Source organism: Cebus imitator, unplaced genomic scaffold (assembly GCF_001604975.1).
Source record: "Cebus imitator isolate Cc_AM_T3 unplaced genomic scaffold, Cebus_imitator-1.0 Scaffold50, whole genome shotgun sequence".
In the NCBI taxonomy this organism is placed as follows: domain Eukaryota; kingdom Metazoa; phylum Chordata; class Mammalia; order Primates; family Cebidae; genus Cebus; species Cebus imitator.
In genome coordinates, this window is record NW_016107365.1 from 5,884,862 (window position 1) to 5,909,409 (window position 24,548).

The 24,548-nt window shown below is 40.5% G+C and overlaps 1 protein-coding gene across 1 annotated transcript in view; it reads left to right on the top strand.

Annotated features, from left to right (window-relative positions):
* SV2C (synaptic vesicle glycoprotein 2C) overlaps positions 1-24,548 on the top strand; it is a 249,318-nt gene that overhangs the window by 208,837 nt on the left and 15,933 nt on the right. Inside the window, exons 6-12 of the mRNA XM_037738201.1 lie at positions 1,838-1,930; positions 5,109-5,219; positions 5,610-5,698; positions 9,542-9,706; positions 12,517-12,650; positions 14,754-14,957; positions 15,400-15,559. Of these exons, the coding sequence (XP_037594129.1) occupies positions 1,838-1,930; positions 5,109-5,219; positions 5,610-5,698; positions 9,542-9,706; positions 12,517-12,650; positions 14,754-14,957; positions 15,400-15,559 (956 nt within the window). The remainder of the gene's footprint in view (positions 1-1,837; positions 1,931-5,108; positions 5,220-5,609; positions 5,699-9,541; positions 9,707-12,516; positions 12,651-14,753; positions 14,958-15,399; positions 15,560-24,548) is intronic.

Here is a 24,548-nt window from a genome sequence, read left to right on the forward strand (position 1 = left end):
GATTACAGGCGCATGCCACCACATCCAGCTAATTTTTGTATTTTTAGTAGAGATGGGGTTTCACCATGTTGGCTAGGCTGATCTCGAACTCCTAACCTCAGGTGATCCACCTGCCTTGGCCTCCCAAAGTGCTGGGATTACAGGTGTGAGCCACCTCGCCCAGCCAGGTCACACCTTTTCAAGTGACATTCAGCCCCCACAAAGGTGTACACTCACAGCAGCCCCATAACCTTTTCTCTAAGATATCAGAGAGACATCTTAGAGATGTCCCCCTCTGTTAAGGCCACCTTGAGGCCTTTAACCTTGGAATACATAGTAAATAGTAAAATTATTTATTAAAAGCAAAAAAAAAAAAAAAACCAGGATCTAGTAAGTGAGAAAACAATTACACTAAGGGTCAAAGCAGTATAACTGAATGTAAAACTAACCTCTGGGTTTCCTGATGTATTAGTCCATTTTCACCCTGCTAATAAAGACATACCTGAAACAGGGTAATTTATAAAGGAAAAAGATTTAATTGACTCACAGTTCAGCATGGCTGGGGAGGCCTCAGGAAACTTCTGATCATAGCAGAAGGGGAAGCAAACATGTCCTTCTTCAAATGGCAGCAACAAGGAGAAATGCCGAGCAAAAGGGAGAAAAACCCCTTGTAAAACCATCAGATCGTGTCAGAACTCACTATCACGAGAACAGCAGCATGGGAGTAACTGTCCCCATGATTCGGTTACCTCCCACCGAGTCCCTCCCACAACACCTGGGAATTATGGGAACTACAATTCAAGCTGAGATCTGGGTGGGGACACAGTCGAACCATATCACCCGACAATCAAGGCAAAGGATAAATTAAATGAATTACATCATTTTTTATATAAAATAAATGGCATTGTATTTGCTTTTCAGGAAAGGTCAATTTTATCTTGTTCTAATTTGTAAAAAGTTTATTCAAAGGCCTTATTATAAGGGATATTGAACAATATAATGCACATTATTTTCAATAACACTTTTACATAAAGGCAGACATTTCACACATGGCCATTTCTTAGGTCAATAATTAATCAGAATTTAGTAAAGGAAGATAGCTATGTAGGAAGCCACAGAAAGGTAATCCAAGAATGTGGCTTTAGCTTGATATGGCTCGACATGAACATAAAGGTATAAAGGAATCAGAGATATAGTTCCAAAACTATATATATCATTTTATCATACATGGGCACACACATATATAACACATGCCCCAGTTCCACATTGTAGAAGCTTCCCATTGCTCTCAGGATAAAGACAAAAACTCTCCCTCTGAACACTGAGGCCCTCCCAGCCTCTTCCCTGATTTCTAGTTCCCCTCTCTGCAGCTACACTCATCCCTCAGCTCCTGATTCTCACCATTTGACTTTCTATGCAGCACTGCCACGCTGCTGTTCCCTCTGCGTGGAACGTTCCTTTATCTCTAGTTACAAAGCTGATTCTCCAAGGGGAAAGCCAGTCTAAATTAATTTAAATTGGTTGCATGAAATGTTTTGGAAGGATCAATGGCTTTAAATATTTCAATATATACAATCATATAATGTTGGAAATGGATGTTCGGTGCCACGAAGAAGAATTAGCACTGAGACAAAGGATCTTTCAGCAATGTAATTTTTTACTTCCTGGACTGCAGGAAGGATATTCTCACTAGCCATCTTGCCACAAGAGTACAATGAATAAAGGAAAACAGACAAATTTATTCCTTACACATTTGGGGTTGTCCTTACTGCTGTGTCTGATCTCCGTTGGCTGGAGCCAGACCCCATAATCTAAACTAAAACCCTACTGGCTAACAACTTAAAACTTTTCTAAACAGGTAAAAGCAACAGAGAGCTCGGGCATGCCTGTGATCACGTCCAGCACAGATATCTTGGTTAAAGTACAAGGACATAGAATGTTCTACGTGCCTGTAAGCATAGCATGTCTAACAGCTACTTAGGATAGGGCTTAACAAAGTTATTAGCACACTTATTCTTTAACAAGGAAGGAAACTTTAAAAAGGAACTTTTCTACTTCCCACATATAATTAGACTAAAAATGTTTTGTCTACAATCAGCTGGAGGGACATACAGTAAGATGTAAGTGGGAACCTAAATAAAATCTTCAGTGGCTTATACATAGTATCAATCAGTTCTTAAAACACATGAAATCACTTCTGATTAAATAGTCCCCTGCTATCTTATTTATTAATTTCATTTTATTTAGGAAATGAATTTTTCATAACGTAAAGATAGACTGCAATTTGGCCTCTACCCAAATTATCACAAATTCTTAACTAGAATTTTCTCTGCAGTGTAATGGAGAAATGAAGATAAATAATAGATATCTTCAATTAAGTTCTGGAAGCCTTTGCTCTCTTCTTTTGAATAGATGTACAATAGAAGGAAAAAATTTAACTTAAAGGATTATAAAGCTGGAAGAATCTTGAGACATTATCTGGATATACAACACCACTTAATTCTTCTTCTCAGCCAGATGAAGATAAACCCTCTGTTTACCAAAGACCTTCTGAGAAGGTGCCTCTGTAGGGCCTCATTGCTCTACTTACCTGCCTTTTCTTCCAAAAGGGTGGAGTTACCAAGTCCACTAATGGTGATCTGTGTTCATTTTGTTATATGAAGTTTAGAAGAGAATAAGATGGGTACATTCCAAAAGTGACTGATAATTTCCAAGTCATTTATTTGTGACTTTCAAAGTTGTTACATGATTCTGCCATGACAAATTTATCTTTTTATTTTTTAAATCAATAGTACAGCAAAGTTGCATGCATTTTCCTAAGGTCTCCTTTATTTTATTTTATTTTATTTTTTTTTGAGACAGGGTCTCATTCTATTGTCCAGGCTGGAGTGCAATGCTGCAATCACAGCCCACTGCAGCTTCAGCCTCCCTGGCTCGGGTGATCCTCCTGCCTCAGCCTCCCTAGTAGCTGAGAATACAGGCGTTAGCCACCATACCTGGCTAATTATTTGTAGATAATTAACAACGAGGGACTCCCCTTTGTTGTCCAGGCTGGTCTCAAACTCCTAGGCTTAAGTGATCCTTCAGCCTCAGCCTCCCAAAGGACTGAAATTACAGGTGGGAGTCACCATGCCTGGCCCTTCTAAGGTCTCCTCTGAAGCTCTTCTTAGTGTGCCCTTGCCTTAAATATTGTTTTCCAATACTTCATTTTCAGCTAACTTCCATTTTAACTGTATACACTTATCTGATCTCAGCTATTTCCTGCATGTCTCCTAACGCACAAATCTCCTGAGATCCAGGCCTACAGGTTGAAGGGCTTGTGGACATCATTCTAAATTGCATAGGCCCTTCAAAAATGGCATCTTTGGGCAGCGAGGTGTGGGGGGAAGTGACATCTTTAAATCTGAATTTATCACCTAACATGTCCTCTAGCCTCATCATTGCCCTAAATTTCATCAGCAGGTACCACCAACACCACTAAACCCGAAAACTATCCTGTTTCTTTCTTTTATCTTCAGTATAAGAAACCACTATGTTGTATTATTCTACCTCCTAAATATCACTACACCACTGCTGATTTGGTGCATTCCTCCTTATTCACTGCCCTCTGACCTCCTGCTATCCTTCAGGAATCTCAAACTCTGCAGTTGCCCAGCACACTATTTTCCCTCCTACCTCTGGACGTTTGTTTGCACATGGTATTTCTCTCACTTGGAATGTCCTCCAAGCAGGTTACATGCATGGCAGACAGCATATTTCTCTATAAGCCTGCAGTTCCTGAAGCCTTCTCTCTCACTTCCAGGTTAAATAGGTTGTTCTGAGCAGTATTTCCCTCCCATCTTACATAGATCCCCATTAGAATACTTTTTTGTTTTGTATGGTAACTATTTGGAGCCACATGACGGCCTATGTTTGCATCCTGCATGGGTGTCAATGAATAAATGAACAAACAAACATCAATGAGTGAAAAAGAGGAATCCTCCCAAAAGTAGTATGTTGGATTAAGATTATCCCATGATATAAATAAATAAATAATTCCTACGTGGATTATCTTGAGCTGACTGCATTTGATTTGGAATTCCATATTTAACTCAGAGATTGTTTTTGCTAAGTACGGTCATCTTTGTTTACCTAGCCAGAAAGAAGCTACTGCCTACTTGATATAATTTGAAAGATGCCAATGGTCTCCAAGTCACCTCTGTCCAAAACTGACCTAGGTACCTACCTGTATACTGCCAATAGTGTTGCCACTTTAGATGTTGGCAGGATGTCCAGAAAAACCTGTTCAAATCTCTGGCAAGGGTAATGTGTTTACATTTCCGTGTCCTCAGATTTATCAAAAACAGGTAAATCTCGATTAGCAAGGAGAAGGCAGGCCAGGTCCACAAAGGACCCATTCTTCCCTTTTTTCTGTTTTCAGGATTCATTCTCTGTGCTTCTCCTCTTTTGTGGTTCTCGTCCTTAGCAAAAAAGAGGCTAAGTTGAGTCTTAGATGCCACTTTTCGTGCTGAACCTCTATCATTTATTTCTCTGACATGGCTGAGAAATTCACGTTGATGCTTGCCATCAAAACTCCTTCACTTACTCTTGAATCATGACTACCTGTGGCTATCTGCTGACTAGCCACTGTGAGTTAGGCTGTGGGAGAAGGAAGAAGGGACTGGAAGTGGTGCTCGGAGAATAAAAATTTGATGGGACACTTTCAGAACTACAGTTAGGGATCAAATTCATCAAATAAGTAGGTTTCAGAGAAAAATGTGTACACTCATTTTAGTCCAAGCTAAATAATTCTTAATCCAAAATCTAACTTACCTTGATGTTTTGTCTGCTAATATGTCTTTGTAGTAATAATTCAGGGAGGGCGTTTTGATTACATATTATTCTATTACTACTTGCCGTTCCCCCATTTCTCTGTGGTTTTCCCGCTCACTCATTCCTTCTTCAGTTCTTCTAGGTACTGTTTGGATCTGTAATTTATGCCAGTGGTCTCATGTATGTATGAAGTGATTACCAAATACCGCCTACTTCTTACTGGAGTCAGGTTTTGCTCCTATAAAAACAAATTGTGAGCCTACACTCAGCAACTTCGGAGAAGGTAACTCAGCACTTTGCTCTGTTTCTCTCTACAGGTAAACAAAATAAAAACTCCGAAACAAATAGATGAGCTGATTGAAATTGAAAGTGACACAGGAACATGGTATAGGAGGTGTTTTGTTCGGATCCGCACGGAGCTGTACGGAGTAAGTAGCAAGTCCCATGATGACCTGCGTGTCAAATATTGCATTTGAGGTTAGTCAGAAGAGGGGTTTACTGAATGTGTCCTGTGAGTGAGGTTCTTTCCTGTTGGTAATTGGATCCCTCTCTACCAGCATTTAGCCAATACTTTCCATCTGTGGGAAGGGAAGGTGTTAGGCCAGGAGTCTTGGCAGCGGCCAAGTGCCTTCAAGTCTTGAGTTACTCCAGGAAGCTGAAGAATGAAAATTCCGATTGCCTTTGGCTTTTACATTTTAAGGTGAAATGAATTCAACCCAGTGACAAGTCAGCTTTTTTTTATAATTTGGTAGAAGGGGTCAGGGAGTGGGGTTGACTAAGTAACTGTATGAGAAAACTGACTCTTTAATATTTCACAGATTTGGTTGACATTTATGAGATGCTTCAGCTACCCAGTCAGGGATAATACAATAAAGCTTACAATTGTTTGGTTCACGTTGTCCTTTGGGTAAGTGATATTTAAATTCTTGGCGAGCAAAATCATTCAATGTCTGCATTGTAACTCCCAGCCATGCTGCTTTCTTTTCTTATACTGCTTGATGCTGTTAACCTGCTAAAAAAGAAAATTTTTTTCAGATTAGATTTGCTGAGAGTTACAGTTTTCATAAACCATTATTTTATTTGTTTTGTTGTAAAGCCAAGGTAGCAAAACCAATTAATTGTATTTGCAAAATCCAGGAAGAGCCTGGATAATTTGCCCATGACTTCTCCTCTGTCCTCTCCTCCTTTACCCAGCCCCAGCCATACCAGCCTCTCTGCTCTTCCTTAAACATTCTAGAACAGTTAGTTCCCATCTCAGGCCTTTGCAGTGGTCCTCTGTCTGAGTTGCTCTCCTCTCCAGACGTCTGTCCGGTTCATTCATTTCTTTACCCTCTTCAAGTCTTCCCTCCGATATCACCTTCTCAGTGATGTCATTCTCTCTTTTAAAAAATTGCAGCCCTTCCACACTCCATATCCCCTTCTCAGCTCTACTTTACCCCACAGCACTTTCTGCCTTCTAATATGTAAAACACTCCTTTATTCTGAATAAAGAATAAAGCTCTGGCTTCCCTCTCTGGAAGCTCCATGAGGACAGGGGTTTTTAACTGCCTTGTTCAAAGCTGAGTGTGGTGCCATCCACCTATATTCCACGCTGCTCTGGAAGCTGAGGTGGAAGATGCTTGACTCCAGGAGTTAGAGGCTGCAGTGTTCTATAATCACACCTGTGAATAGCTACTGCCCTTGAGCCTGGACAACATATCAAGACCCCATCTCCAAAAAAATAAATAGTTTTCTTATGTCTTGTTCACTGATGTATATTCCTTGCATATAATAGCAGCTCAATAAATAGTTGTTGCCAAAATGAATAAAACTGCCAATATGTTTTCTAGGAAAAGAGGAATTATGGAGAAAATATCAAGATTTTATTTGCTAATTACTGACATAGTCACTTTAGAATGTGTGTATACAACTCTATTGTTGCCTAATTTGCTGTTTAAAAAAGAAACATTAGATAATACCCTACACTTTCAGGTCAGCAGGATCTCAGCACCTTATAGAGCCTAGCATTTACGTTGCAAGTTTCATCTCTTAGCATACCTAAATCAAAGCAGGCAAAGATGACCTCTCTTTCTCAGTGCCAGAGGAGGTGGAATATGGAGAAAAAAGGAAGCTGGGGGTCAGGAGACCTAGCAGCCCATTCTGCTGGGTGACTTAGTTAGCTTGTGACTTGGGGACATTACTTAGCCTCAGTTCCTCATTTCTAAAGAAAGAGGGTTGACTTAAAATATGTAAAGTCATTCCCACCCAAGTTCTAGAAAATCTATTAATCTCTGAAGGAAGGGAAGACTGAAAATTAACCTATATTAAGTGCTCACTCTGTACCTAAGCACAGTGTTAGGGACAGAGAAGACAAAGATAAGCAAGAAGGAAGTCCTGCTGTCAGGGTGTAAAGAGGAATAATCATTATCTGGTTTATTTTGTTTACTAATTCGTTATTGATCAGTTTTTAAGCTTGATGATTTGTTTTACTGCGATGTCCCTGGAACCTCAGTAGTGCCTTGTATTTAGTGCATGTTCAGTAAATGTTTACTAAATAAATGAAAACTTAGCCAAAGTCCTTCACATCATTGATGATGGACATTTCAGGGTAATATGCCCCCCTCATTATTGCCATTTCAAGGTCTGTGCTCCATGTGTGTGACTAGAGAATAATGCCATAGACGTTGTACCCCTAAGTCATTTCTTCCTCAGTAACCACCCTAACACCCCCATAGTCATTAATTCATGATCTATGAAGAAAAGGGGTGGGAATCCTGAGGCACAGATGTTTCTGGAATCCTAATTACAATGATGATAAGAACAACTTGGCTGAGCGCAATGGCTCACGCTTATAATCCCAGCACTTTGGGAGGCCAAGGTGAGTGGATCACCTGAGGTCAGGAGTTCAAGACCAGACTGACCAACATGAAGAAATTAGCCATCTCTACTGATAGAAAAATTAGCCAGGCATGGTGACGCATGCCTGTAGCGAACCTCCAACTCAAAAATAAAAAAAGCTCATATTGTCTTCTGAGCACTTTCTATGGGCTAAGTACTTCACATCCCATTTAAACTGAGCCATCACCCAGGAAGGTAGATACTCCCATCATTCTGATAGTAGAGATGGGCAACTGAGGCTTAATTAAGTGGCCCAAGTTTATGCAACTACTAAGTGACAAGACCAGGATTCAGGCCCAGCCTATCCTCCTGCAAAGGCTATGCCCAGACCCACTTGTTTTCCTGTGTAGCTAAGCATCACTGGAGATAGACCAGAGCAGTGCTTCTCAAACTTGAAAGTGCATCAGAAGAATCCCTGGAGGACTCCACCGCCAGACTTTTTAATTCATCAGGCCTCACTGGAACCTGGGTTTGTGGGGCATGATGATCCTGCTGGTCCAGAAACCTTACCTTGGGAGGTACTACTTTACAACAGCACTGTCCAAAAGAGATATCATGTGAACCACAGATGTCGTTTCAGATTTTCTAGTAGCCATACACACACACACACACAAAGTAAAAGGAAACAGATGAAATTAATTTCAATGCATTTTGTTTAATTCATTCTCTCTAAAATATAGTATCATTTCAATATATGAGCAGCATAAAAATTATTAGCAACTAATTTTACATTCTTTTTTTTGTAAGTCTTCAAAATCCTGTGGTATTTTATATTTATAGTATATCTCCGTTTGAACTAGCCACATCTCAACTGCACATTGTAGGCACATGTGGTTAGTAGCTTCTGTGTTGAACATCACAGCAGCATGACACAGCTGTTAGAATAGAACATTAGCAGTCAAGAGGCAGAAAGGGGAAATAACTTGGAATTTCTGAGAATAACATGAGTGTCCTTTTCACAGCCTTGAACTACCTTGGGAACTGGTGCTCCACCCCCAGGTTTGCAGTATCACAGTAGTGTAGGAACCAAGAAAGATTTCCATTAGCAAAAGAAGTCATCCTTTAAGGGCTCTCACCATGCTTGGATCCAGGAGTTTGCACCACCAGACTAGGAGAGAGAGTTTCTCAGAGCAGCCCAGAATGATGAGAAAGATATTGGGGCCAGGATGCCAGGTGTCTTACTCTATTTCTGCCACTATAGCAAAATACCACACTGGGTAATTTGTAAACAATAGAAATTTTATTTTTCATAGTCCTGAAGGCTGGAAGTTCAAGATCAAGCTGCTGGCAGATTCATTGTGCAGTAATGGCACAGTCTCTGCTTCCAAGATGGCAGCTTGTCGCTGAGTCCTCCAGAGGGGACAAATACTGTGTCCTCATGTGGTAGAAGGGATGGAAGGGAAAAAGTGAGGGAGGCAGCACCCTCACACCTCTTTTTATAAGGACATTAGTCTCATTTATTGAGGTCTCTGCCCTCATAACTTAATCACCTCCTAAATCCCCCACCTCTAATACTATTATATTAGGGTTTAAGTTCCAACACATGAGTTTTGGGAGGACACGTTCAGACCAGGCACTGTGTATGGGCATAGGATGGGATGTTTTCTGCATGTCTCTTTCCAAAGAAAAAGTTTAAGAATTACATACCTGGGGTTCTTCAGCTGGATTCTCCAGATAAATCTAGGCCGTCTCTCAAGCTTGATTTTTGCAAATTAATGGTGAGGGAGAGGGGCACATGAATTGCTGTATGGTAATTTACTCATAATGTTGTAGAGACTCAGCCAACTATTACCACTCTGAAAACATCAGGGAGGTGCTCATTGCCTCTGGCATGCTAGCGCCTTTACAAACTCACATTTCTTTGTCTTTGCAGGTACTATGGATTATCTGTTTGGTTCCCTGATGTCATTAAACATCTGCAATCCGATGAATATGCATTGCTAACCAGAAATGTGCAGAGAGATAAATATGCAAATTTCAGTATTAACTTTACAATGGAAAATCAGATTCATACTGGAATGGAATACGACAATGGAAGGTCTAGAAACTTGAAATAATTTAATTTGCTATCTATTCACAAAAACTAATTTCTTCTTAGCCTTCCCTGCATGGAAACATGCATAGTTTTTGTTGTTTGTTTTAGTTTGTACATTTAGTCATTTTTATGGTGAATTTCAATACTTCCAAATGGTCTTTAAATAAAAGGTACAAGTGTATTTGTTACTTAAAGCTGTTTTTGCAACTGAGTTGCTTCAAATTTATTAAGTAGTGGTGTGGAAAGAAATTTAGAGCAATGTTGGAGAGCAACAAAAATAATTTAAGGAAGAGAAAAGAGTATGGGAAAATAAGACAGGCTACAGGATTATTTAATTCACAGAAGAAATCCGAAATGTGATTATATGAGTCTTCTATTCCTGAGAAACAGAACCACTTTTCAGAGTTCACCCTTCCCCACTATGTTGAATCCAGAATTGGGGTTAAATTGTATCAGGAAGAGTTTCATTAGAGAACGGAATCATTTCCCAAAGTAAAGGACTTTGAAAATGAAAGGGTCTCCTTTATGGGATCTGAAATACTTCTTGGTGACAAGAGAGAACTGACTCAGGGAGGTGGTTCTGGGTCATTCTTTTAGAAAGGGAAAAGAATAGACCAAGTATTTATTTACATCCAAGCATTTTTGTTGCCTTAACAAATAATTGCCTGTATAAGTTCATGATGGTTTACATCATTCTTAGGAAATTGGCCCAATTTCAAAAGTGATAAAAGTAAAACTCTAAAATAATCAAAGTTGCCCAGAACAAAAACCAGTTTAGAAATATGAAAAAGAATTAAGTGAGATTCTTATGATCTGTGTAATGGAAAAGAGGGTTACTAACTAGGAGGTAATTGTTCGAATTAGCAATTCAGTGAAGGAACTAATCATAATCTAAGCCAAGTAGGATCACCTTCAGTCTCCCATGTAAAATACTGACTTGAATCTGCACTTATATTTCACAGAAAGTCAAGTGCTCTGTGATGCCAGGGTGAAAATTGACTTTGAAAAGTATTGTTACTCCATTAGAAATTTCTAATATATGTTTGTGTCTCTGACAGTCATATTTTTAGTAATATTTGTTAGAGTTCTAAACTGGATATTCAGTCACTGCTTAGAACTTTTTACATTAGCAATATAATGATTACTAATTTTAATAGTATTAAAATTTTTGTGAACCATATATGTTACACATTTATTTTAAAAGATGATAGAAATATTTTTTGTCCTTCAGAAAAATTTGAAATACCATTAACAGACTCATTTTTTAGAAATACTTTTCCTATTCCCCATCAGAAAAATGGCAACTATTTATGCACTGACATGGAGTAACCTCCAAGGTAGACCAGAAGGAGATAAAGCAGGTCTACTTTATGCACAGAATGCTCCTGGAAGAGCACACAAGAAACTGACAGCAGTGGTTATTCTGGGCAGAGGAACTTGTGGCCTGGAGGTTGATGGGAAAAGACTCACTTTTTCCATCTTCAGCCTTTCAAATTGTGCACCATGTGTACTCTGTGTATATATTATCCATTCAAAAAATAAAACTGATTCCCTTTTCCAAATTCAGTTCCATGACAGAAAAATGGATAACTTTTTAAAGATGTGCCATTATTTAGCCTCTTTTGGTGCATTTAGATGTTTTTACTCTGGGTCCCTGGGGTGGGGATTGGAACAAGATTATTATTATTATTTCCAGGTAATATACCATGAGAATGATTTTTTTTAAGCTGATTGGTCTGTGAGGCCACAGTGCATTTTGAACGAACACATGTAATTGGGTATTAGGGAGAAAATAAATTTGGAAGTACTCAATAGTTAGTAAATTACTTTTAAATCAGCCCACTTACCTAGAAGGATAAATCCCCTTCTGCCCCTAATAAGAGTGGTATTGACATAATAATTCCTTCCCCAGGAGAACAAGCATTTTCCTCCCAGTGACTGGCTAAGTGTACATTCATAGTCTCTTAATAAAATACCAAGATGCATTAATGAATATTTATCTGTGTCTGTTGGGAGTCCTCATCAGTGCTGATAAGGTCTGAATCATGGATTCTTCTAAGATGTTATTATTATGACTATTATCATCTCTACCACGTAGAATTCCCCTTATAACACCCAAAAATGTGTCTGAATAGGTATCATGTTTCTAAAAATAAGCAGAGCTCTCATAATTCTATTTGGTTTGAGGACTCTCTGTTGGCTGTAAGAAGAAAAATTATCCTGGAAATGAGTATCACCTGTGAATTTCTTCACCCCCAAGTCAGTTATGCGTCACATAAATGAAACAGAATTCTCAGGCCTTCTCTTCAGGATAATTGGAGCTCCCTACACTAGAATCAAGAAGAGTTGGATTTTCAGCTAGGGAAAAATAATTTGATTAAAAGATCAGGTGGGAGGACATCCTTAAATTAGAGGCATTAACCCCAAATAGAGAATATTCAAATAAAGATATATGTGAAGAGACAAGACAATACGATTAAAAAATAAAGAATAGCCCCAGGTAATCCCCAAACTATCTTCAGTTGCATATCCCACAAAATTTTTACCAACATTGCAAAAAGCCGAGGGAAGTTAGGAGTGTCATCACTTTTCCTGGTGAAAAAATAATATTGGTAAGCAACAAAAGAGCCTAAGGACAGCCTGGATGAGGAAAAAGGGAAAAAGCAGAGGGCTAAGAAAACCTAGAAGTCTGTGTTCTTTATAATTAAGACAGTCCACAGTGGGACATTCCATCTCTAAAACTGTTTGACTTAGCTTTGAACTTTGATGGACACAGCCATTGATTGATATGAATTTTTTTGTGTGTTGGGCAGATTTGTAGGGGTCAAGTTCAAATCTGTAACTTTCAAAGACTCCATTTTTAAGTCCTGCACCTTTGAGGATGTGACTTCACTCAACACCTACTTCAAGAACTGCACGTTTATTGATACTGTTTTTGACAACACAGGTAAGTGTGCTGCTTAGCACTGCCTCTACCTGAGGCCTCTTCAAAGGGCCCGCTATGATGACCGTGATAGTGTGGGCAGAGACTTATATGGCAAGTGGGTATTAAAGAATAAATGGAGCAAGTTCCTTAAATCAGGTCGGATCAAAGGTTGGCTTGTATCGTTTGTCTTTGTCAGATTTAATGCAAATGGAGCTTGCCAAAGTTAAAAAGTTGACAACAACAACAAGAAATCCTTTGATAAACACATTTTTTTTTTTTGAGATGGAGTTTTGCTCTTGTTGCCCAGGCTGGAGAGCAATGACATGATCTCAGGTCACCACAACCTCAGCCTTCTGGGTTCAAGGGATTCTCCTGCCTCAGCCTCCCAAATAGCTGGGATCACAGGCATGCGCCACTACACCTGGCAAATTTTTTTTTATTTTTAGTAGAGACAGGGTTTCTCCATGTTCGTCAGGCTGATCTCAAACTCCTGACCTCAGGTGATTTACCCGCCTTGGCCTCCCAAAATGCTGGGATTACAGGTGCAAGCCACAGAGCCCAGCCTTGGGGAATACATTTTTAAAGCAAAGAGGTAACCTGTAGTTTATTTGTTTTGATAATCCTGAGTTCAAAATCTGGTGTTTAAGTGCCTCAACTCTATAGCCAACAGAGATAGACAACATGTGGCTATGCTCAATCCATATAATGGGTATTTTTTTAACTCCCAGGAGGGGGTAAAAAAGGAGAGAAACAAGCATTGATTGAATACCCATATACTGTTTTCTATTCCAGATTATTAGACATTCATTATCTCATTTAGTTTTCACAGTAGCTGAGGCTTAGGAAAATTAAGTAATTTGTCCACAATTATAGAACTAGGAATAGCAGATGTTTGAACCCAGATTTATCTGATCTCAAAGCCTGTGCTTTCTGCTTTCCCAGTCCCAAACATTGGTCTGTGTGTCCTGTAAAATGAACCCAGCATAAGAGCCTGGCATTGGCAGGAGCATCAGCATTTGCCCTGTTGCCAGACCTGTCTTCTTGGTGCTCAGACAGGAACCAGCTCTGCCTAGCTCCAAAGGAAAAAGGGGTCAGGTGTCTTTCTGTTTCTTGTTTTTTAAGCAGTGCTATCTACCTGTCTTCTAACCCATTAAACTTCAGAAGACCAACATTTTGTCAGATCTTGATCAGCAAGGAAGATAGTTTTGATTCTCACAGCCTTTTAGCAGAAACCACCACCATCTGCAACTGTTTGGATGGTTTCAAATGCAAGAAAAGATGAGCAATGAATGCTGGTGACCTTCAATGAGGCTGACTCTTGTTTCTCAGTAGATTCATGCAATAGACTTTAAATTATAAATTCAGCCTCAGGAAAGACTTGTTCCTTCTCTCTGTCCTAGAGTCTCATAAAATGGCAATAATAAGGCTGACTCTTTCAAATTTTTTTTCCTTTAGAGACTGGGTCTTGCTCTGTCATTCAGGCTGGAGTACAGTGGCGCAATCACAGCTCACTGCAGGCTCAAATAAAAAATTATTATTTGTGTGTGTGTGTGTGTGTGTGTGTGTGTGTGTGTGTGTGTGTGTGTATGTGTGTAGATGGTGTCTCATTTTGTTGTCCAAGCTAGTCTTGAACTCCTGCCTCAAGCAACCCCCCCCGCCTCAGCCTCACAAAGCACTGGAATTACAGGTGTGAACCACCACACCCAGCCCATGCACATTTTGAAACAAATTGTTTTTATAATTGTCGTATGGACACTATTAGTAGTATAATGATGGTCTTTATGTAACCTGATAATTACAACAAAGTAATATTGTAAAAGAGTAAGCAAGTAATATAATTAGCAAAGGCCAACTATAGGAAATCAGAAGATAACTGGATCCCTTAATTTAATTTATTCCTTTATTCAATAAAGGTATCTCATCATTCAGCTACTTTATAATGTGAAGACCCAGACTCGATCTTATGCTTTGGCCAAAAGACACAAAAAGTCAAGCCAGCACAGGCCTGAAAGCCCTTGAGGAATTTACAATACTGTGACTCCTCTCTGAATTCTCAGTCGGCTTTCTTATTTGGTGCATGCTTGGTAAGAACTTGATGAATTGTCTTTGTTGTCGTTTCTACAGATTTTGAGCCATATAAATTCATTGACAGTGAATTTAAAAACTGCTCATTTTTTCACAACAAGACGGGATGTCAAATTACCTTTGATGATGACTACAGTGCCTACTGGATTTATTTTGTCAACTTTCTGGGGACATTGGCAGTATTGCCAGGGAACATTGTGTCAGCTCTCCTGATGGACAGAATTGGGCGCTTAACAATGCTAGGTATGTACCCAGTTTCATGTCAAATAAAATCCAGAGGGACCCTGTTTCTCACTGTACTCCCAGCCATTAGGGATTTGCATCCAATGAAGAGAAATCCCTTAGATCTTACATTAAGACTAAATTATAGTGAAAATTATGTCTAATTACATTTCATTTGAGTGGTTTTCATGAGTTAACAGCTGAAAAACTAATTATGTGTAACCAATGTATATTTTCCCATTTACGTAGCAGAGTAATAGATGATATGCATTTCGTACTTTCTGTGTTCAAAGGCAGTTAGAGCCTTTCATTCAGGCGAATGCACCAGTTCTTCAGCTTTATGGAGCCCGTTCTAAGCTTCCACTTAGAATTCAGCTTTCTTGAGTGATCCCAAGGACCCAAGGGTTCTTGCTTTATGAAGATGATGGGAAACATTCCAGCCTTTTGTCTGCATTGTTGGCAGGTGGCTCTATGGTGCTTTCGGGGATCAGCTGTTTCTTCCTTTGGTTCGGCACCAGTGAATCCATGATGATAGGCATGCTGTGTCTGTACAATGGATTGACCATCTCGGCCTGGAACTCGCTTGATGTGGTCACCGTGGAACTGTACCCCACAGACCGGAGGTATGTTGAAATGAGCTTCTAGTAAGAGGCACTCCAAGCCCCATGGGACCACTAAAAAATTATTTTAAAATAAGCCAAACTGACTGGGTGCAGTGGCTCACACCTGTAATCCCAGCACTTTGGGAGGCCGAGGCAGGTGGATCATCTGAGGTCAGGAGTTCAATACCAGCCTGGTCAACATGGTGAAACCTATTATCTACTAAAAATATAAAAATTAGCCAGGTGTAGTGGCAGGCATCTGTAATCCCAGCTACTCGGGAGGCTGGGGCAGGAGAATCACTTAAAACCAGGAGGCAGAGGTTGCGGTGAGTGGAGATCATGCCACTGGGCGACAGCATGGGTGACAGAATGAGACTCCGTCTCAAACTAGAACAAAAAGCTAAACTCTCTCTTCCTCAGGAAGGCAAAAATCCAAAAATATCTGAATTCACAAAGTTGCAGTTTCCACTCATATATTTTTAAAAGAAAATATAGGGGAATATAAGTGCTAACAGGAATTAATAGGGCAGTGAAGCCAGTGAAGGAACTTAATTGTGTCCTTAACTTAGTTTGTAGGCTAATAATATGAGGAAGCTGTAATGAAGCAGTGAGGATTAGAATTTAATAGCCTATCCTGGCCCACATTCTAAATGGCTAACCAGTCCTTAGAGGGTCATTTCCTTAGATTTGCAGGTGTGTCTACATGAGCGCCGCATTAAGCAACCACAAAGAGGTCTCTAGAACATATTTTCTGACCTTCCTGGTTTGTTGGAGAAAAGCCCAACACATTTCTAGTTATAAAAAACGATTATGCCGGGCGCAGTGTCTCACACCTGTAATCCCAGCACATTAGGAGGCTGAGGCAGGCAGATCACCTGAGGTCAGCAGTTCAAGACCAGCCTGGCCAACATGGTGAAACCCTGTCTCTACTAAAAATAGAAGAAAATGAGCCAGGTGTGATGGCGGATATCTGTAATCCCAGCTACTCAGGAGGCTGAGGCACAAGAATTGCTTGAACATGGGAGGTGGAGGTTGCAGTGAGCCGAGATCATACCACTGTACTCTAGCCTGGGTGACAAGAACAAGACTGTTCAAAACAACAACAACAATTGATTCCAATGTGGAAACACAGAGACTCTGTGTCTTGTATCAGAGAAAGGGCTAGGGCTTTGGGGTAGAGCTTCAGCAGCTTGAATAGCTGACTTAAGGAAGCTCTGCTTTACCGTATGACATGAGCTAAGACAAATGACCTTTGCCTTCATGTACAACTCCTATGCTTTGTTGCTATAGAATTCCTTTGTGCTAGAGGATGGAGTCAGTATTACCTGGACTTTGAAATTTAGGAGGAAGGTTTTTTCCTAGAACCACGCCAAAACATTTGGGATATCAATTTGCAACTGATCTTGAGTCCTTCCTCTGGGCTCATTCCCTTTTTTTATTGGCCCCAAAGAGGCGCATTCTCTGCGTGTCCTGACTCTAACTTACATTTCATCTTCAACAACATCTATTACTGAGCTTGCAGAACCCTATAGGTGCCCCTCCATCCATCTTCCTGCAGAACACCTGACACTCAACTCTGAATGTCTGCTTATCAAATATTCTAGTTCAGACCCTCAGTGCCTCATATATTAAATATTTAGGCTCTGAAGGGAACCATACAATCTTTGCATGGTGTCTCCATTCATTCAACAAATGTTAATTCTCTGTCTTTGTGGGCAAGGCCCTGAGGTGGATGCCAGGGCGGCTGCTGCCAAAAGCAAGATTAAGACTCTGCAGCTTTCATTGAGCTTTCCTTCATCAGCTTCTCATTTTGCAAACAGGACTTAGATGTGGATTACACTATACATTTAAAATGAGCCCCTCAATTGCTTGATCCCAGGAGGTAGAGGCTGTAGTGAGCTGTGATCGTGCTGCTACACTCCAGCCTGGGCAACAGAGAGAACCTGTCTCAAAAAATAAAAAAAATAATAAAATAACCCCCTCAATGTTAAAGCAAGGCTAGGTCATATCCTTCTTCCTTTTTCTTTTACAGTGTAAGAGTGTGATACCGTTTTAGGTAAATCAGCTGCTTATCCCTCTGCCATAAGGAATAGAAGGATGAGCATTCACCTTGGGCAAAAGTCTGGCTTAAAAAAAAACCCATCTAGGTGTGGTGGCTCACACCTGTAATCCCAGCACTTTGGGAGGCTGAGGTGCAGATCAATTGACTTTGGGAGTTTGAAACCAGCCTGACCAACATGGAGAAACCCCATCTCTACTAAAAGTATGAGATTAGCCAGGCATGGTGGTGAATGCCTATAATCCCAGCTACTTGGGAGGCTGAGGCAGGAGAATCACTTAAACCCGGGACGTGGAGGTTGTGGTGAGCCAAGATCATGCTATTGCACTCCAGCCTGGGCAACAAGATCGAAACTCTGTCAAAAAAAATAAACCCTCATAAATTGAAATGGATCAGGTCCTTCCTATGAGAAGCAAGGACCTACAGTGTTTATATTGTCAGAAAGGTTAAATATCAATTGAAATAACAACAAAAGTTGTATTTTTGTATTAGTTCAGGTCCTCCATGAAGCAGATTTCAGGATGGGATTAAACATGCAAAAATGTTATTAGAGGAAAAGACTGTGTGAGAGGAGGTGGAGAGGGAGTGAAGTGTGGGAGGGCTGCAATGCAAGTCTAAGCATTGAATTTTGGAGGTGTGCAAATATTCAAACCACAGCACACTGTAATTTTCATCAGAGAACGTAAGCACAGCCAACTTCCTGCCCACTTTCTAGAATCTGTCCTTAATGATCAGAATGGGGCAATGAGTCCAGGCCCCTCTTGAGCCATTGAACAGCCAACTCCTACCAAAATCTCAGTCAAAATTCTTTGGGCAACATAATTTAAGGTATATTCAAAGTGCTATGAAAGTTATAACACTTGTAAGCCACATTTATCAACCGCATTACAGACTTACACCTTCCATATTATACCTTTGATTTTACTAGGGATTTGTATTCATTTGTTTTTGCATTGCTTTAAAGAAATATCCAAGACTGGGTAATTTATAAGAAAAGAGGTTTTTAATTGGCTCATGGTTCTGCAGACTGTGCAGGAAGCATAGTGGCATCTGCTTCTCGGGAGGTTCCAGGAAGCTTCCAGTCATGGCAGAAGGCAAAGGGGGAGCAGGCACGTCACATGTAGAGAGCAGGAGCAGGAGATTGCAAGGGGAGGCACCACACACTTCCAAATGGCCAGATCTCACAAGAACTCACTCACTATTGTGAGGACAGTACCAAGGGCATAGTGCTAAACCATTCCTGAGAAATCCACCCCCATGATGCAATCATCTCCCACCAGGCCCAACCTCTGACATTGGGGATTACATTTCATCATGAGTTTTGGGTGGGGCACATATCCAATCTCTATCAGGATTACAACTGCATTTACTGTGAAAACACTGAGGAGGACATTATTCATTATAGGACACATCTTTTACTCAGAGTCCACCATGAAGACTGAACATCTTGGGGTTGGGTCCTAGGAATCACACAAAAAATAATACAAAAAATAATAATCTCGTCACCCCCCTTACTATAGCCATACTAACACTAATAAACTTATATTTTTATATGCACCTAACATATTCCATTTCAATAACAATATTCCCCACATCTAATAATACAAAAATTAATTGACAACTCAAATGCACAAAGTATTCCTCCATCCATGAGAAACTGTTACGTGTCCTCACTTCATATGATAAAAATTATGTATTTCTTCACATTTCCTTCTGTGTTGTGCAATCAGGAACCAGAGAGCCTGTGCCTATGCTAAATCTTCATGGTCCAGATATTTGTTTTGCTCTTCCTTACCTTGATTTGCCCTCTTGTATGCCCATTTTATTAATTTTGTGTCTTTTATAAGTTCTCCTACCTAGATCGTTTGATAAAGAGGCGGGAAATTTTGGAATTAAACCTAGATGTCCTTATTGAATAGCACTCTTCTGTGCTGAAAAAAATGTAACAACCATTTTTCCATTCTGCAAATGCCATTAACATCCTCCTTTCTTCAAAACCTCACTATCAAAAATGAGCATAACAATCATAGTCTTAAAACAGATGCATGGTGACATCCTAGCTTTTTCCCCAAATTAGAGAGAACCTGCACAATGATTGGGACATGATGATTTAAGGGGCACAAAAAAAAAGTTGGAAGGGGGACTGAAAATACCATCCCTCTGGACATATGGTTTGTTTTTCTGGAGACCTGCCCAATCCAGATGCTATCTAAGATCCCCTCAGCCAAGAGTCATCTCATTAGCCTACAAAAGATACTCTTTTTTGGGGGTGAGGAGAGGAAAGGATGGGGTCTCCCTCTGTTGCCCAGAGGTACAATCTGTCCCCAGAGCTGAAATGCGGTAACTCAATCATAGCTCACTACAGCCTCAAATTCCTGGGTTCTAGTGATCCTCCCCCATCAGCTTCCAAAGTAGCTGGGACTATAGATGTGTACCACCATACCAGGCTAAATATATATATCGTATATATATATGATATATATATTTAGCCTTTATATATATATGGCCTTTATATATATATATATATATATATATATATAGAGAGAGAGAGAGAGAGAGAGTGAGAGAGAGAGAGAGATGGGTTCTCACTGTGTTTCCCAGGCTGGTCTCAAACTCCTGGCCTCAAGCGATCCTTCTGCCTCAGCCTCTGGGGTAGCTGGTATTACAGGTGTGAGCCATTGTGCCAGGCTCCAAAAGACACTCTTATCCAAGGGTGCTCTGTGCTGGGAACTGGGGATGAAGACCAAATATTCATTCTTTATTTACATCATATATTTAATGCTGGAGATTATTACTAAAGTGTGATTTGTTATTCAATGGATTTAACTATGCAAAAGGTGGGAAATTATACCCTTGGACAGCAAATCAAAAACAAATTTATATTCCCTAAAACTTTAGCTACTAGTTATAAGCATGACCTCAAAAAGAATTCTCTGGGTAAAACAAAATTTAAATTCTATACAGCAAGAAGTACCATATGCACATTTAAATGATAAACTGAGGGCAGGAGAGGGTTGAAACAGAAAAGAATTAATAACCTGAATATAACAATTGGAAATTCATAAAGAAGCCAATATTTAAAAGATAGATGAGATCCAGCGTGATCTGGGGCAAGTGAGGGATTACTGCTCTGAGCCTATTGTGGAAATTCTAAAACCAGGTACCACATTTGTAGATTGCAGATTGTAGTGTAGATTGTAGATCCTCCTCTACAAATAGAGAAGATTCTCTGTTTGTAGAGAAGAGTCTCTTCTCTGGCAAGAAAAGGGAGGCATTGCCTTATTATTACCGGATATAGGTAGAAGTCCAGGTACTCCACTTAGCCTCCATTGACACCCAAGAGTGGGCCTTCTCTTTACTGCTGGGAGGGTTGGGAGTCCACACTCCCTTCTTTATCATAGATACCATGATACCATGGGAGGGAGGAAAAGAGGAGCTCATTACCACCCAGCAGGAATGAAAGTCCTAGCTCTTTTCTTACCCTTCTCTGACACCACCCCAGTGGTGGTGTTGCGAGGGCCTTGTAAGTTTCACAAGGGTGGAAGTCTAGGCTCCCACCATACCTTTGCTGATGTAGCTGGCATTTGAGCTACAATTTTTTCCTGGTGTTTGGTCTGAGGAGAGAGGTTATTATCTAAAAGTTTTCTGTCTTGCTAGGCTGCCCTTTCCCTGGTCCTTGGGCTAGAGAGAGCAGGCTTTGGTTGGGGCTTTTCTTTGTGCCTATTGGCATTTCTGGGTTTCCAGCTTGTTCAGTTCCAAGTCTGAGTTCTATGGACTAGAAAGCAAACACAGTGAACTCATCCCCAAGCTCCCTAGAGGTTCTGCGTTTTATCTCTATCTTTCAGAGTCTTCTTCTGTTTGTTTTATATATAATGTCCAAGGTATTTTGTTGTGGTTATCAAGAAGAAAAATCAAAGTATATCTAGTCCATCTCAACGTGAATTTTAATATAGTTCGTTTATTTACTCAACTATTTTTTTGAGCGCCTCTGATACAACCATGAGTAAATCAGTGGTGGTGTTTATTCTCTTAAGCACAAGTAAACTTCAGCTGCAATATAGTGTGGTCAGGGTTATTATGTAGGAAGTGCATGATGATCAGAGCTTCAGAGGGTTTCTTGGAAGAAGTAACATTTAATTGAGACCTGGTAGGTGATAGCCAGTCAAAGAGATGGAAACAACATTTCCATGAGAGCAAATACCACCTAACAAGCTCTGGAAGGAAAAGAGTTACTCAAAGAACAAGTCATGAAGACTCTTTCACATGCCTTATTGTGTGGGGATGGGAGACTTTGAGGTGTCTTAGAGAAAAGGACAAGATCATTCTTGGCCATTGGAGAGCTCCCTCTAATGGACAGAAAGAAGGCAGGGAGGCTGGTGAAGACACTTGATGATGGTGATGTGGACTAGAAAAACGTAGGTGGGCAAGGGGAGAAGTCAACATTCATCATGTTCACAGATATTTAGAGCTGATAAAGTCAACAAAGCTTGGTGCTTGATTAGATGTTGGGGGAAGAAAAGAGGTTGTCAAGGATGATTCCAGTTTCTGCGTGTGCGGGTGAGTGAATGGAGATGGCAGTTTTATGTTTTTTAATTTTAAAAACCACCTGTAGAAGCACGATGACAATTTGAGGCTGGGACACAGGAGGGACAGTGGGTCTGGGCTGTGGTCAAGAAGGTAATAAGTTCCATTTTGGATATGTTGAGTTTTCACGTCAAGTTGGGGCTGTCTGATCAGCATTTGAATATTTTTGTTCGGATGCCAAAAAGATACCTGAGCTGGGGATTGAGAGGTCATTCACTAGTTCATTCAAAAAAAATGATTATGGAATGCATATCATGTGGCAGTAACTATTCTAATCATTGGGAGACAGCATTGAACAAAACAGAAAGTTTTGCCTTGATAGACCTTGTATTCTATAATAGTTTGGGAAAGACAGTAAATAGATAAGTAGATGTAGCATATTGGATGGTGCTAAGTGCTGTAGAGAAAAATAAAGCTACATGGGGCATAGAGAATGCTGGAGTAAAGAGAGTTACAACTGTAAGTAGGATGATCTAGGGGGATATGACTGTAAAGGTGACGTGTGAGCAAAGACCCAGACAGATATTTGGAGAGAGTGCATTCACAGCAGAGACAACAGCAGGTGCGGGAGACAGCTGGAAGAGAGGCAAAGCTTGTCTGGCTGGAGCAGAATGACCAAGGTGGAGGGTAAGAAGCCATGGGGTCAGAGTGGGCCCTGAAAGGGCTTTGGTCTGCTTGCTGAGTAAAATGAAATCTGTTGAAGGGTTTGGGGCAGATGAGTGACATGAACTGACTTATGAAGGCCACTGCAAGAATTGTAGAAAGAGATAATGGCGCCAGTGGAGGTGGTGAAAAAGTGGTTAGTTTCCAAAAATATAAGAGAGAGGCCTGGAATAGTTCAAGTCAAAAGAAACAGAAAACAAAAGCCTCCTTAGAAATAACATGTCTGAGAGGCAAGAGTTCGGGTACAGGAGTAAATCCATGAAGGTAAGAAAATCCAGAGTTACCAGAGATCTGGACTAAGAGATAAAGGACACCAGAGTTAGGATACCAGGCCAGGACAAGGGTTCATTGAGCTAGAAACTCAGGCTGGCAGAGTGGAATACAAAAAAACTAGCCTGGAAGCAAATGGTCAAAGTAATAAGATGTCTTGATCTTCAAAAATGGTGCATGATGCTGAGAGAAGGCTTTGCATGTTAGAGTTTCCTGTAAACTCTGTACTTAGGACAGTAGGGCAGTAATAGCTTGCAGCTGGTTCTCAACAACATTCATTGGACTGACTTGCCCAGGGCTAGAACTGGCCTCAGGTAGAGAGACAAGATGTCAGAACTGTCTGCAGTGGAAGTCGAAGGCACCTCTCTGCTTATAAACTCACCTAGGCCAATCACCTCTATCTTGATCCCAACTCTATAGTAATAGCTTGAGATTCTTGCCAAGGCCAACTTCCTGCCACGGTGCATCTGCCACAGTGATTGAGATGCCGTGGTCGGTGCAGTACCCTTCTCCCCAAGACTTTTAATTCTTAGGCATGGCCTTGAAGGAGCAAGGAATACTGGTACTTCCGCAGGGATGAGTGAGATGAAGTGGGAAGACAGAAAAAGTAAATGTTGCAGTCAGGAATTTGTCCTTGATTGTGAGGCTGGGAAGACAAGATGGTTTTGAGAAGCATGATGAGGACAGAAATGAAAAGCAGAGCAAAATGATAGACCGGTGAAGTTTGGGCCATTATTGAATTACATGTCATCGTATAGTCTTTTGACAATTTACATCAGCCCTTTCCTGTGTCAAAGATGTTATATGTAATGTAGATCACAGGCAACTGATGTGTCATGAGATTCTTCTAGTAGACATGAAATATGACTGTGGCATGAGCCAGAGATAGAACGGATTTTCCAGCTTGCCAGAAATCTGAAAGGGAGCCCCAGCCATCTCACATATTGGTGCTGGGGAGTTTTCCTTTTCCCTCATTTCTCTGTCCCCAGTCCCTGCCACCAGCAAAATTGCTTTCCACTGTCTTTGAGGTAGAATTGAGAATACCAAGAGGATGCATCCATTTTTGGGTTTATTCTGTCCTAGGTCAGCGCCCAGTATTGGGAGTATTAGGGTATTGGACCCTAACTGGGAAAAATAAGTCAGTCTTCCCTTACCTCTTGAAATCCTCAAAAGGAAAGTACATGTAATGACAGGTTAAAATGGATTTTTTCTACCCATCATGGTCCCTATTTTTCTCTCCCTCCTTTGTCAAAGTTGTAAACCTCTCAAAAGTCACAAACGTAGCTCACTCAGTGTGGGCCTTGTTCCAGCTTATTCCGGCTCTATGTTTTGTCCTTTGTCTTTTTCTGTGTCCAGGTGTTAACTTTCTGCTGCCACCATGTGGCTATGGCAAAACCCCTGCTCACACTTTCTGTGTGCTTAGGTTCAGGGGCC